General features: G+C 50.8%; 1 protein-coding gene across 1 annotated transcript in view; it reads right to left on the reverse strand.

Moving 5' to 3' along the window:
• Positions 1–14,180, reverse strand: part of LOC308676468 (neuralized-like protein 4) — a gene marked incomplete at its 5' end in the record, with an annotated part of 32,673 nt that overhangs the window by 1,903 nt on the left and 16,590 nt on the right. The window contains 11 exons of the mRNA XM_081342282.1: positions 2,973–3,162; positions 3,610–3,722; positions 5,444–5,588; positions 5,875–5,982; positions 6,234–6,327; positions 7,905–8,084; positions 8,221–8,379; positions 9,156–9,323; positions 9,890–10,033; positions 11,038–11,136; positions 12,790–13,005. Coding sequence (XP_081198408.1) covers positions 2,973–3,162; positions 3,610–3,722; positions 5,444–5,588; positions 5,875–5,982; positions 6,234–6,327; positions 7,905–8,084; positions 8,221–8,379; positions 9,156–9,323; positions 9,890–10,033; positions 11,038–11,136; positions 12,790–13,005 — 1,616 coding nt within the window. The remainder of the gene's footprint in view (positions 1–2,972; positions 3,163–3,609; positions 3,723–5,443; positions 5,589–5,874; positions 5,983–6,233; positions 6,328–7,904; positions 8,085–8,220; positions 8,380–9,155; positions 9,324–9,889; positions 10,034–11,037; positions 11,137–12,789; positions 13,006–14,180) is intronic.

Raw genomic sequence — 14,180 nt, forward strand, 5'->3', positions numbered from 1 at the left:
CTTCCAAGTTTAAAGGTCATTTTCAAGTTTAAAGGTCATTTTAAAGGTGCACACAAAGAATATAAAAAGAGATTTTTTTTAAAAAAAAAAATCTAGCCGCGCTCGGCTTTTCCTACGTCCCAAACTGCTTCTGGCAGAAGAGTCTCCAGGGTGGGGCCCAAAATTCAAGACAGCCGCCAATGGGACAAATCAAAGCTCTGTTTTGTTTTGTTGTGCGTGGACGTAGGGGCAGGAAAAACGACGTTTGCTAACTTGGAGTGTACTGCGTTGGCTGCCATTTGAATAGAATAGAATAGAGAATACGATAGAACATAGAACACAATATAGAATAGGAATAGAATTACAAATAATAGAATAGAATATAGAATACAGAATAGAATAGAATAGAATAGAATGATAGAATAGAATATAGAATACAATAGAACATACAGGGAGTGCAGAATTATTAGGCAAATGAGTATTTTGACCACATCATCCTCTTTATGCATGTTGTCTTACTCCAAGCTGTATAGGCTCGAAAGCCTACTACCAATTAAGCATATTAGGTGATGTGCATCTCTGTAATGAGAAGGGGTGTGGTCTAATGACATCAACACCCTGTATCAGGTGTGCATAATTATTAGGCAACTTCCTTTCCTTTGGCAAAATGGGTCAAAAGAAGGACTTGACAGGCTCAGAAAAGTCAAAAATAGTGAGATATCTTGCAGAGGGATGCAGCACTCTTAAAATTGCAAAGCTTCTGAAGCGTGATCATCGAACAATCAAGCGTTTCATTCAAAATAGTCAACAGGGTCGCAAGAAGCGTGTGGAGAAACCAAGGCGCAAAATAACTGCCCATGAACTGAGAAAAGTCAAGCGTGCAGCTGCCAAGATGCCACTTGCCACCAGTTTGGCCATATTTCAGAGCTGCAACATCACTGGAGTGCCCAAAAGCACAAGGTGTGCAATACTCAGAGACATGGCCAAGGTAAGAAAGGCTGAAAGACGACCACCACTGAACAAGACACACAAGCTGAAACGTCAAGACTGGGCCAAGAAATATCTCAAAACTGATTTTTCTAAGGTTTTATGGACTGATGAAATGAGAGTAAGTCTTGATGGGCCAGATGGATGGGCCCGTGGCTGGATTGGTAAAGGGCAGAGAGCTCCAGTCCGACTCAGACGCCAGCAAGGTGGAGGTGGAGTACTGGTTTGGGCTGGTATCATCAAAGATGAGCTTGTGGGGCCTTTTCGGGTTGAGGATGGAGTCAAGCTCAACTCCCAGTCCTACTGCCAGTTTCTGGAAGACACCTTCTTCAAGCAGTGGTACAGGAAGAAGTCTGCATCCTTCAAGAAAAACATGATTTTCATGCAGGACAATGCTCCATCACACGCGTCCAAGTACTCCACAGCGTGGCTGGCAAGAAAGGGTATAAAAGAAGGAAATCTAATGACATGGCCTCCTTGTTCACCTGATCTGAACCCCATTGAGAACCTGTGGTCCATCATCAAATGTGAGATTTACAAGGAGGGAAAACAGTACACCTCTCTGAACAGTGTCTGGGAGGCTGTGGTTGCTGCTGCACGCAATGTTGATGGTGAACAGATCAAAACACTGACAGAATCCATGGATGGCAGGCTTTTGAGTGTCCTTGCAAAGAAAGGTGGCTATATTGGTCACTGATTTGTTTTTGTTATGTTTTTGAATGTCAGAAATGTATATTTGTGAATGTTGAGATGTTATATTGGTTTCACTGGTAAAAATAAATAATTGAAATGGGTATATATTTGTTTTTTGTTAAGTTGCCTAATAATTATGCACAGTAATAGTCACCTGCACACACAGATATCCCCCTAAAATAGCTATAACTAAAAACAAACTAAAAACTACTTCCAAAAATATTCAGCTTTGATATTAATGAGTTTTTTGGGTTCATTGAGAACATGGTTGTTGTTCAATAATAAAATTAATCCTCAAAAATACAACTTGCCTAATAATTCTGCACTCCCTGTAGAATAGAACACAATATAGCAGAGAATACAACAGAATACAGAATAGAACATAGAACATAGAATAGGAATATAATTACAAATAATAGAATAGAATATAGAATACAGAATAGAATAGAATAGAATAGAATGATAGAATAAAATATAGAATACAATAGAACATAGAATAGAACACAATATAGCAGAGAATACAACAGAATACAGAATAGAACATAGAACATAGAATAGGAATATAATTACAAATAATAGAATAGAATATAGAATACAGAATAGAATAGAATAGAATGATAGAATAGAATATAGAATACAATAGAACATAGAATAGAACACAATATAGCAGAGAATACAACAGAATACAGAATAGAACATAGAACATAGAATAGGAATATAATTACAAATAATAGAATAGAATATAGAATACAGAATAGAATAGAATAGAATAGAATAGAATAGAATAGAATAGAATAGAATAGAATAGAAATAAGGAATAGAATAGAATAGAATATAGAACAGAAGAGAATATATAACGTAGAATAGAATAGGAATAGAATTAGAAATAATAGAATAGAATAGAATATAGAATAGAACAGAGTAGAGAACAGAATTAGACCTAAAACAGAACAGAATAACAAGAGTTGGAAGGGACCTTGGAGGTCTTCTAGTCCAACCCCCCACCCAAGCAGGAGACCCTACACCATTTGCGACCAATGGCGTTCCAGTCTCTTCTTGAAAGCCTCCCGGGATGAAGCTCACACGACTTCTGGTGGCAAGCGGTTCCACTGGCTGTTTGTCCTCACTGTCAGAAAAATTCCTCTTTATGTCTAGGTTGAATCTCTCCTGGGATCAAATTTGGACTTTTTCACACACCCCCACCCCCACCCTGCAGGCTCCCCCCTCTCCGGTGTGTGTGTGTGGGGTCCCGCTAGGACATCTCCCCCTCCAACCCCCCCCACACAATCCGGCCGGCCACGGGCGACACCTACTGCACTTTGGTGGCGAAAGGCTCCAGCCCGGCGTAGCGCAGGGTGGGCGAGAGGAGGACGTGGGGGGCTTCCTCCCGGCCCTGCACGCTGTTCTCCTCTGCCTCCAGGTAGCCCCCGTTGGTGCCGCTGCCGGCGCCCCCTCCCTGCGGATCGGCCTTCACCGGGCGGCAGCTGAGAATGGACGTGCTCCCTGCGGGGAAAGGAAGGAGGGTGCCGTTGTGTTTTGGGGAGCGGGGGGGGGGGAACCGGAGGGCCGGCTCACATTAGCATCCGTTGGAGAGTGGGGAGGGGGGGCACCACCAGTCCTAAGAGAGAGCCTCTTACCACCCCGCTGAGCCCTCCCAAGTCCTCTACCTCAGCCTCCCCCCCCCACATTCCTGTTTTGCAGACATCCCGCCCCCCAAATACAGCACTGGATGCAATTTTGGGGGGACTCCTGGATGGTCCCTGGCAGCTTTCTCAACCATTTTTTCCAGGAAGGGGGTTTGCCGTTTGCGGCCTTCCAAGGGCTGAGAGAGACTGGCCGGCCCAAGGTCACCTGGCTGGCTTTGTGTCGAAGGCTGGACTAGAATTCACAGCCTCCCAGTTTTCAGACCCAGTGCCTTCGCCCCTCGTGCCAACGGGCGCCGTCGCTTACCGGGCACCAGCTCCCCTTGATCCAACATGCGGCGGACCGCTCCGATGCTCGTCCCATGATAGGCCATGTGCCACTTCTTAGCGGTGCTGGCCCCTTCCAAGCGGGGGCTTGTTCTGCAAAAAATAAATAAATTTTTAAAAAATGGTGCGTGGGCAGGCGAAAACCCGGGTGGTCCGGGAAACCCCTTCCTGAACTCAGACTGCGACAGCCACATCTTCACGCGGGGAATCCTCAACTTGTGGCCCGAATGGAGCCTAAAATTTCACTCGCTAAGCGAGACGGTCGCTAAGCGAGTCCCACCTCCTTTTACGACTTTCCTCGCCTCTGCTGTTAAGGGAATTGCTGCAGGGACTGGCTTTTGGGACGTCCGATAAGCAAATTCCATTCGCCCCGTGTTACGACCTTCCTTGCCAGGGCTGCCGTTAAGCGAATCACGGCAGGGGCTAAGTCAGCCGCACGGTTGTTAAGTGAATCTGGCTCCCCGCCCAGGTTGCTTATGGGAAGGTCGCAAAATGGGAATCACATGAGCCTGGGATGCTGTGACCTTCATAAACGTGAGTCGGCTGCTGAGCGTCCGAATTTGGATCCCGGGACTGCGAGGTCCTAAGAATCCAAAATGGCCACCCGTCACTTTGTTCAGGGCCCCGGTAATGGCTTAAAGACATGTGGGCTTCAACTCCCAGAATGCCCTGGGACAAATGCATTCCTTTTGATAGGTATGCCCATTGTGGCCTGTTTACTCTCTTGTGATCCCTTCCTCTGCAATCTCTCCACTCTTGGAAGTATGGCGGGGGGGGGGGGGGAAGAGAGAGAGAGAGGCATGGCTGGCTGAGGAATTCTGGGAGTTGAAGTTTACAAGTCATAAAAAGGACATAGTTCCCTCACGCTGGCTGAGGTATTCTGGGAGTTGAAGTTTACAAGTCATAAAATGGTCATAGTTCTCTCAGGCTGGCTGAGGAATTCTGGGAGTTGAACTTTACGAGTCATTAAAGGGTCACAGTTCCCTCACGCTGGCTGAGGAATTCTGGGAGTTGAAGTTTACAAGTCATTAAAGGGTCACAGTTCCCTCACGCTGGCTGAGGAATTCTGGGAGTTGAAGTTTACAAGTCATAAAAAGGACATAGTTCCCTCACGCTGGCTGAGGTATTCTGGGAGTTGAAGTTTACAAGTCATAAAAAGGACATAGTTCCCTCACGCTGGCTGAGGTATTCTGGGAGTTGAAGTTTACAAGTCATAAAATGGTCACAGTTCTCTCAGGCTGGCTGAGGAATTCTGGGAGTTGAAGTTTACAAGTCATAAAAAGGACATAGTTCCCTCACGCTGGCTGAGGAATTCTGGGAGTTGAAGTTTACAAGTCATAAAAAGGACATAGTTCCCTCACGCTGGCTGAAAGTATTCTGGGAGTTGAAGTTTACAAGTCATAAAATGGTCACAGTTCTCTCAGGCTGGCTGAGGAATTCTGGGAGTTGAACTTTACGAGTCATTAAAGGGTCACAGTTCCCTCACGCTGGCTGAGGAATTCTGGGAGTTGAAGTTTACAAGTCATTAAAGGGTCACAGTTCCCTCACGCTGGCTGAGGAATTCTGGGAGTTGAAGTTTACAAGTCATAAAAAGGACATAGTTCCCTCACGCTGGCTGAGGTATTCTGGGAGTTGAAGTCCACAAGTCATTAAAGGGCCATAGTTCCCTCATGCTGGCTGAGGAATTCTAGGAGTTGAAGTCCACAAGTCTTACAAATTTGGAGACCCCCTGCGCTAAACGAACGGCTGTTACGTCGAGGATGCCCTGCTGCCCCCCAAGACCCCCCTCCCACAGGGCCCCCCCCCCAAGGTACCTGAGGGTGAAGCGGCACCACCCAAAAGGCAAGGCGTAGTCCCGGGGGGGCTCCCCCCGCTTGTAGTAGGCCTCCTCGCCTCGCGGCTTGCGGCACGCCTCGCAGTAGCAAAGGCTTGGCTTGGGGTCTTCGGCAAAATAGGCATCTGGGGGGGGAGATTGGAGGGGCAGACACGGTTAGGAAGGCGGCCCCCAGAGGGGCAGGTCTCGGGGGGGGGGGGTTGGACCCGAATTCGGTTTTTTTGTTTGTTTGTGTGTGTGCATTAAAAGAAAAGGAAAAAAAAAGGACCGTTTCCATTTCATCATGTTATCACTTAACAACCGTCTGGCTTAGCTCCGGGAAATTCTGGGACCCGCTGTGGTCATAAGTCGAGGAGTACCCCAAAGTGGCCTTTTTTCTCCCTCGCCCGCCCCGCGGAGCCCAGGGCTAACCAGGCAGCAGTAGCATGTCCTTGAAACGGGCGCAGAGCGACTGATACTCGCAGGTCTTGGCGGGGTTGAGGTCCACGGGGGGGGTCCAGCACACGCTCTCCTTGATGCCTGGAAAGGGGGGGGAAAGGCAGAGGCGGGTGGGGGGGGTCCTCCGGTGCGGCTCGCGAACCCTACTTTGCTTTGGAAACTCCATTCCTCGAAGACCAGGGGACCCCCCCCCCGTTCCCCAAACCGTAGAGCCACGAGACGGGTTGCGAGCGGGGAAACCCAGTTTGTTTAAAAATCCAACCAGGATTGTCAAAAGGGGAAGCGGAAGGGGAGGGTGCTGACTCCCCAGAAAGCGGCCCCCCCGCGCTCACCGTCCACCATGTCGGCCTTCTCCATGCCCCCCTGTCCTTGGGGGTCCGTGCTCTCGGCTCCCACGGCGGGAGCGTCGTTGGTCACGATGGTGACCTAGGGAAAAAAACAAACCAAGAGCCTCTCGTCGTAAGTCGGGTCAGATTCCCCGCAGAAGCGGCCAGGAAACCCTAACCCACGCACAATGGGAACTCTGCCCCTCCAGATTAGGGGGGGGAGGTTGACTTCGTGGGGGGCAGCAGCTGGCTCCCTCCCTCCTTTGCTCAGCTTGGCAGGAAAAAGCCAGACGGTGGTTCTTTCAAAGCGTAGTTTGGCGCGGGGGGGGGGGGGGAGAAACTCAGCCGGGTGACTTTTCAGAGGTAATCCCGGTTCACTTAGTGACTGTACAAGGTCACACTTAAGAGCAGATGGCTCGGCCTGGAGGGTGGATGAGCCAAGGTGGGCAACTTAACTGCAGGGATAGATGGTCTGAGATGGAGTAGGTTCTCCTGCTTGAGCAGGGGGCTGGACTAGAAGACCTCCAAGGTCCCTCCCAGCTCTATTCTATTCTATTCTATTCTATTCTATTCTATTCTATTCTATTCTATTCTATTCTATTCTAGTCTGCATTTTATTATTTTGTTCTATTCTATTCTATTCTGTATTTTATTATTCTGTATTTTATTATTCTGTTCTATTCTATTCTGTATTTTATTATTCTGTACTTTAAGTTTAAGTTTAAGTTTATTAAATTTTTATACCGCCCTTCTCCCGAAGGACTCAGGGCGGTGAACAGGGCATATAATAAAAATACACAAGTACAAAAGTTAAAAAAGAATTAAATTATTGCCCAAAGTAAAACAGTAAAAATATACAAATATTAAAACCCTGAGTTAACTCCCCATCAGGCCAGGCCGGCTTGTTCGAATAAATGGGTCTTTAACCCGCGCCGGAAGGAGCGGAGATCCGGTGCCATCCGGAGCTCAACCGGCAGTTGATTCCACAAAGCCGGGGCGCCCACAGAGAAGGCCCTCCCCCTGGGGGCCACCAGCCGGCATTCCCTGACCGGAGGCACCCTGAGGAGGCCCTCTCTGTGGGAACGCACAGGGCGTTATTCTATTCTATTCTGTATTTTATTATTGTGTTCTATTGTATTCTATTCTGTATTTTATTATTCTGTATTTTATTATTCTGTACTTTATTATTCTGTTCTATTCTATTTTGTTTTTTATTATTCTGTACTTTATTATTCTATTCTATTCTATTCTGTTCTGTTCTATTCTATATTTTATTATTCTGTATTCTATTCTATTCTATTCTATTCTATTCTATTCTATTCTATTAATTCTATTCTAAATAGTGTTGTCAGCTTGGCATAATTACAGAGTGCAGAGAAGAGCAACAAAGGTGATCAGGGGACTGGAGGCTAAAACATATCGGGAACGGTTGCTGGAATTGGGTATGTGTAGTTTAACGAAGAGAAGGACGAGGGATGACAGGATAGCAGCCTTCCAATATCTTTAGGGGCTGCCCCAAAGAAGAGGCAGTCAAGCTATTCTCCAAAGCGCCCGAAGGCAGGAGAAGAAGCAACGGATGGAAACTCGTCAAGGAGAGAAGCAACCTAGAACTAAGGAGAAACTTCCTGACAGTCAGAACCATTAATCCTCCCTCCTCCGTCCCGGCCGGACCCTCACCTGCTCGCATTGCCCGTAGAGGTCGACCAGCACGTAACAAGGGCTGGGCACGTCTTGGGCCGCCACGCCCTGGTCGATGCCGTTGATGTAGAGGTGAAGGCAGCCGCCGGCGTCCACCAGCACCCCCAGCACCGTCCCCTCGGGGCAGGTGTCCAGGTTGGGGCCGTAGTTCTCGCAGATCTGCGGCGGGGGAGCGGGAGGGCAAAGACGGGGGTGGGTGGGTGGGTGATCAGCGCCCCGGTTTCAGGCGGGGTTTCTCCCTCTCTCTCCCCCCCCCCGCCGCCACCCCTTCCTTGCCCGCCCCCCTCCCCGGCACCTTGAGGGAGTTGTGGAAGACCGAGTCGCGCTGCAGGAGCCACGTGGAGCGCTTGAGCGAGCAGGCCGTGGCGGGGAAGTTGAGCCGCTCCGGGGAGCTGCCGATGACGCCCAGAGAGAGCGAGGACGTCCACTGGGGGTTCAGGGAGTCGATCTGGAACTGAAGAGGGGGGGCGGGGGGGAAAGAGGGGCAGGAGGTCAGAAGGGGGTCCTTTTGGCGGGGGGGAGGAGGAGGGGGAAACCGGGCAGAGAGACACACACACAAACACACAGACTCGCATGCGCAGCCTGGCCTTCTTCCTCTCCGGAAGGTGGAAGGAAGGAGAGAGGAGGGGGAGAAGGAGGGAGAGGGAAGGAGGGAGAAAAATGGAAGGGAGGCGGGAGGGAGGAAAAGGATGGGAGGGAGGGAGGGAAACAGACAAGGAAGGATGGAGGGAAGGAAGAAGGAGAGAGAGGAAGGAAGGAAGGAAGGAAGGGAAAGGATGGGAGGGAGGGAGGGAGGGAAACAGACAAGGAAGGATGGAGGGAAGGAAGAAGGAGAGAGAGGAAGGAAGGAAGGAAGGAAGGAAGGGAAAGGATGGGAGGGAGGGAGGGAGGAAAACAGACAAGGAAGGATGGAGGGAAGGAAGGAAGGGAGAGGGAGAGAAGGGAGAGGATGAGAGGGAGGAAGGAAAACAGACAGAAGGGAGGAAGGAGAGGGAGGGAGGGCGGAAAATGGATGGAAGTGAGGAAGGGAGGGAGGAAGGGAAGGAAGCCTGATCAACAGCATCAGCAGAGGCTGCCACCGGTCAGGACCCACGGACGGCACTGCACATGCCCCAAAGCCCGGCAGACTCCCTTTATGCTGCCTCCCCCTTCCCCACCCGGACGGTCCCTCGGCAGGGAAGAGACCCCCCCCAGGGGTTGAGCCCAGCCCTTCCCCCCTGCCCCCCCCACCTGGAAGAGCTGCTGCTGCGGCAAAGGCTGGCCCACCACCACGATGCCCTGGTTGTAGCTGGAGACCCGGGTGGCCGTCAGGTTCCCGTTGGAGAGGAGGATGTTTTTCCCGTGGTTTTCCAGGAACTCCACGGGGGTCGTGGCGGAGGAAGGCGGGTCGTTCTCGCACTGAAGCGACAGGAGGACAGGGTTGGGAGGGGCCCCCGCTCAAGCAGGGCACCTCCTACGGCACCACCCCAGACGCGTACAGCGCCCGCGACTTCCGGTGGCAGGCAGTTCCCCCGGCTCTCAGGAAATCCCTGCTTGCTTCTCTCCTCTGCCCTGCCTCCGGGGGGGCTTTAGGAGAAGAGGGGGCAGCCCCCCCAAATACTGGAGGACTACAGATATCACCCCTAGGCCTTCTTTCCACTCGACACCCCCCAATTCCTGCAACCCTTCCTCCTCTTTGCTGCTCTTCTCTGCCCTCTCAACATCTTTTTTTACAACAGGGGGGCCAAATCAGGAAGTGGGGGGGGGGAGTTTTCCACTGGCCATCGCTGGGCCCTTCCCTTCCCCAATCCAGGCCCTCCCCCAGTTTGTTCCAGTCCCTTCCCAGGGGCTCCACCACCAACCCTCCCCACCCTTGCGGCCGAGCAGAGCTCGTAAAAGAGAGAGAGAGAGAACGGCCTCTCCGGCCTCTCCTCCGGGGGTGCTAGGTGTGTGTGGAGGGGGGGAGGGGAGCCAGGCGCACGGACCTGGCTGGGCTCCTCCTCCTCCTCGCTGTAGGGCTCGGAGGCCACGGAGGGCGGGTGGGTGCCCTCGGCCTCTTCCAGCAGGCTGGAGCTGACGATGGAGACGGAGGTGACCCGGCCGTAGAGGTCCAGCACCACGGAGACGTTCTGGAGGCCGGAGAGAAAGAGGGAGGGAGGGAGGAAGGGAGAGAGAGAGGGAGGGAGAGGGAAGGAAGTAGAGAGAGGGAGGGAGAGAGGGAGGGAGAGAGAGGGAGGGAGAGACAAGGAGGGAGAGAGGGAGGAAGAGGGAGGGAGGGAGGGAGAGGGAAAGAGAGAGGGAGAGACAGGGAGGGAGTGAGAGGGAGGGAGGGGGAGGGAGGGAGGGAGAGAGGGAAGGAAGGAGAGAGGGAGGGAGAGAGGGAGTGAGAGGGAGAGAGGGAGAGGGAGGGTGAGAGAGGGAGACAGGGAGGGAGAGAGGGAGGGAGGGAGGGAGAGGGAAGGAGAGGGAAGGAGAGAGGAAGAGAGGGAGGGAGAGGGAGAGGGAGAGAGAGGGAGAGAGAGGAAGGGAGGGAGGGAGAGAGAGAGACGGGATGGCCTTGAAGGTCCTCTGGAAACCCTCGGCCTCCTTCCTTCCCTTCTTCCCGTTCCCCTCTCTGTCCTTCCTTGTCTATTTCCCTCCCTCCCCTTCTCTTTCCTTCTTCTTTTTCCCGTCGCCTTCCTTGTTTTTCTTCCTGTTGCTCCCGCCTTCCTTTTTCTCACTCCCTTTACCTTCCTGGTCAATTTCCCTTCCTTCTGCTCTTCTTTCTTTCCTTCCTTCCCCTCCCTTCCTCCTTCCTTTCGCTCCCACCTTCCTTTTTCTCATTCCCATCCCCTTCCTTCCTTGTCTATTTTCCTTCCTTCCTTCTTCTCACTCCCATTTCCTCCCTCCCTCCCTCCCTCCCTCCCATCTTCCCCCTTCTCTTCCCTCCCCTCCCTCCCCAGAATCCTCCTCCAAATAGGGGGGGTCTCCAGGTGAGGGCAGGCTGGTCTGCGGGAGGGGGAGACCCCTGCCCTCTCGTGCTGGGCCCCTCTCTGCAGATGTCATGCCCCCTGCTGGGACCGGAGCCCCCCATTTTTACGCCCACCCCCACCCCTGCCAGGCCCTCAGCCAGCAAGGCCTGTGGCCCTCTCACCTTGGCCACGCCAGTGGCGGCCGGCCCCATGTCCTCCCCATCGATCAGCACATGCATGGTGTCGTCTGTGCAGCGCTTGACGCCCAGACGGTTCCCCACCTGGAGGAGAAACAGAGGCAGTCCCCGGCTTACGACGGCGCATTTAGTGACCGTTCAATGTTTACAGCATTGCCGAAAAAAAATGGAACTCGTGACCCGTTTTTCCACACTCAATGACCATTGCAGCGCCCCCAAGGTGGTCAGTTCTCAGAATTCGGAGGCTTGGCAACCGAGTCCTATTTATGACGGTCGTAAAAACAGGGCAAAATGCGCTCGACAAACGCCTCGCTTGGCTAAAAGAAAACGCGTTGGGCTCAACTGCGGTCGTAAGTTGAGGACAGAGCCAGTCTGGTCTGGAGCAGGGGTCTCCAAACTCGGCCACTTTTTCAAGACTTGTGGACTTCCAGCTCCCAGAATTCCCCAGCCGGCACGGCATTGCAGGAATTCAGATGGATAGGCCGAGAAGAAATACGGCTAAATTAACTTTACCGCCCTTTTTTTGGTAGTATCGCTTTTTTAATAGAGGGTGGGAAGGCGGTTGACGTAATATATCTTGACCAAAGATGGCAAAGTGGGAAGGGGAAAAAAAGCTGTTATATATACAGAGAGATAGAGATGGACGGATGGATAGATAGATAGATGCATGATTGTTATATAGACAGAGAGGTTGAGATGGGTAGATGGATGAATGGATGGATGATTGTTATATAGACCGACAGAGATAAGTAGGTGGATGGATGGATGGATGGATGGACGGATGGATAGATTGTTATATAGACAGAGAGGTTGAGATGGGTAGATAGATGGATGGATGGATGGATGGATGATTGTTATATAGACCGACAGAGATAAGTAGGTGGATGGATGGATGGATGGATGGACGGACGGATAGATTGTTATATAGACAGAGAGGTTGAGATGGGTAGATGGATGGATGGATGGATGATTGTTATATAGACCGACAGAGATAAGTAGGTGGATGGATAGATTGTTATATAGACAGAGAGGTTGAGATGGGTAGATAGATGGATGGATGAATAGATGTATGATTGTTATATAGACCGATAGAGATAAGTAGGTGGATGGATGGATGGATGGACGGACGGACAGATTGTTATATAGACAGCAAGGTTGAGATGGGTAGATGGATGAATGGATAGATGTATGATTGTTATATAGACGGATAGAGATAAGTAGGTGGATGGATGGATGGACGGACAGATTGTTATATAAACAAAGAGGTTGAGATAGGTAGATAGATGGATGGATGGATGGATGATTGTTATATAGACCGACAGAGATAAGTAGGTGGATGGATGGATGGATGGACGGACGGATAGATTGTTATATAGACAGAGAGGTTGAGATGGGTAGATAGATGGATGGATGGATGGATGGTTGTTATATAGACGGATAGAGATAAGTAGGTGGATGGATGGATGGACGGACAGATTGTTATATAGACAGAGAGGTTGAGATAGGTAGATAGATGGATGGATGGATGATTGTTATATAGACCGACAGAGATAAGTAGGTGGATGGATGGATGGATGGACAGATGGATAGATTGTTATATAGACAGAGAGGTTGAGATGGGTAGGTGGATGGATAGATAGATAGATAACCACAGGTCTTACAGATGCTGATCTAAGGTGACTTCCCTTGGTTTGACCTTCACCTAGTTCTGGCTTGCAGACTCCCCCCCCTACTCACCCCGAGACGCTCCAGAGAGCACCCGTAATTCTGCTTCTGCAGAACGCCGTTGCGCCGGACCTCCGAGCCCGTCACTAGCCAAGTCACTTTCGACCGGAGCTCCAAGAGGGAGGAGGGCAGCCCCGTGGCCATGCAGGTGGCATCCGAGGGCAGCAGCGTGGTCAAGCCTATGTGGATGGATCCACACCACTTCTCGTCCACCTCGTCAATCTTCACCTGGAGAGACAGAGGAGAAGCGAGAACGTAAACCGGGGTGTGTGTTAACAGTGAAACCGCCACCACCCCCAAATGCGTTTCAAACATTTCTTTGTCCTTCTATCGAGGGGTGCTGCATTCCATCAAGATGGCGTACGCGTGGCCCTTGCCTTACCGCCAGTCGCTCAGATACCATTTGAAGTTTGGACTGGGTTGTCAAGGTACTGATATAACAGGTGACCAGCTTATCTAATGCAAAATGTAAGATGGAATGATGGCAATGACTCAGCAGGGTCTGAGTGTCTTTAAGAGCCAGCAGGGTCCGAGTCTCTTTAAGAGCCAGTTTACAACAAGCACGACTTAACAAATTTGTGTCATAACAACAGACTCTCTTATGGTCGGATGCAGAGAACCGCCTGGCCGCCATCTTGATGGAAGTGGGGCTCCCTCTGAAGTCACGTGACCAATGTTTGGCCTCTGGGCAACCGGGCTGCATTTACGGCTCTTTGAAGTGTGTGACCCACCTTTCAGGACGACGTTGCCGAAAACTGATATTTCTAGTTTTCAGCCCAATCGTGAACACACCGACCAAGTTAGTTCACTTAGTGACTGCAGGGTTTGCTTAACGACCGCTGCAGAAAAGTCATAAAACTAGGTCAGTCATACGACCAATCGGTTTTACCACCGTCACAACATATGACCGTACAGGAAGTCTTCGATTTACAACCACAATGGAGCCCAAAATATCTGTTACTAAGTAAGAGATTTATGAAGTGCATTTGAGGATATCCGAAATGGCTCGGATTTGTAGGTAGCCCTCACGTACGACCACAACTGAGCCCCAAATTTATTTTGCTAAGTGAGACGGTCGCTGAGTGAGTTTTGCTCCATTTTACGACCTTCCTTGCCACCGTCGTTCAGTGAACCACTGACGTTGTTAAGGAAGTAACACAGCTGTTAGGTCAACGTGGCTTCCCCCATTGACTCTGCTTGCCAGAAGGTCGCAAAAGGGGATCACGTGACACCCCCCCTTTCCCAGGACGCTGTGACCATCGTAAGCACGAGTCAGTTGCCAAACGTCTTGAATTTTGTCCAGTGGATGCTGCGGCACGAAAAATGGTTGTAAATCCTTTTTTTTCAGCGCCGTCGTGATTTGAATGGTCACTAAACGAACCGTTGAGAACTTCCGGCACTGC

The sequence above is a fragment of the Vipera berus genome, assembly GCF_964194415.1.
Source record: "Vipera berus genome assembly, chromosome: W".
Classification (NCBI taxonomy): Eukaryota; Metazoa; Chordata; class Lepidosauria; order Squamata; family Viperidae; genus Vipera; species Vipera berus.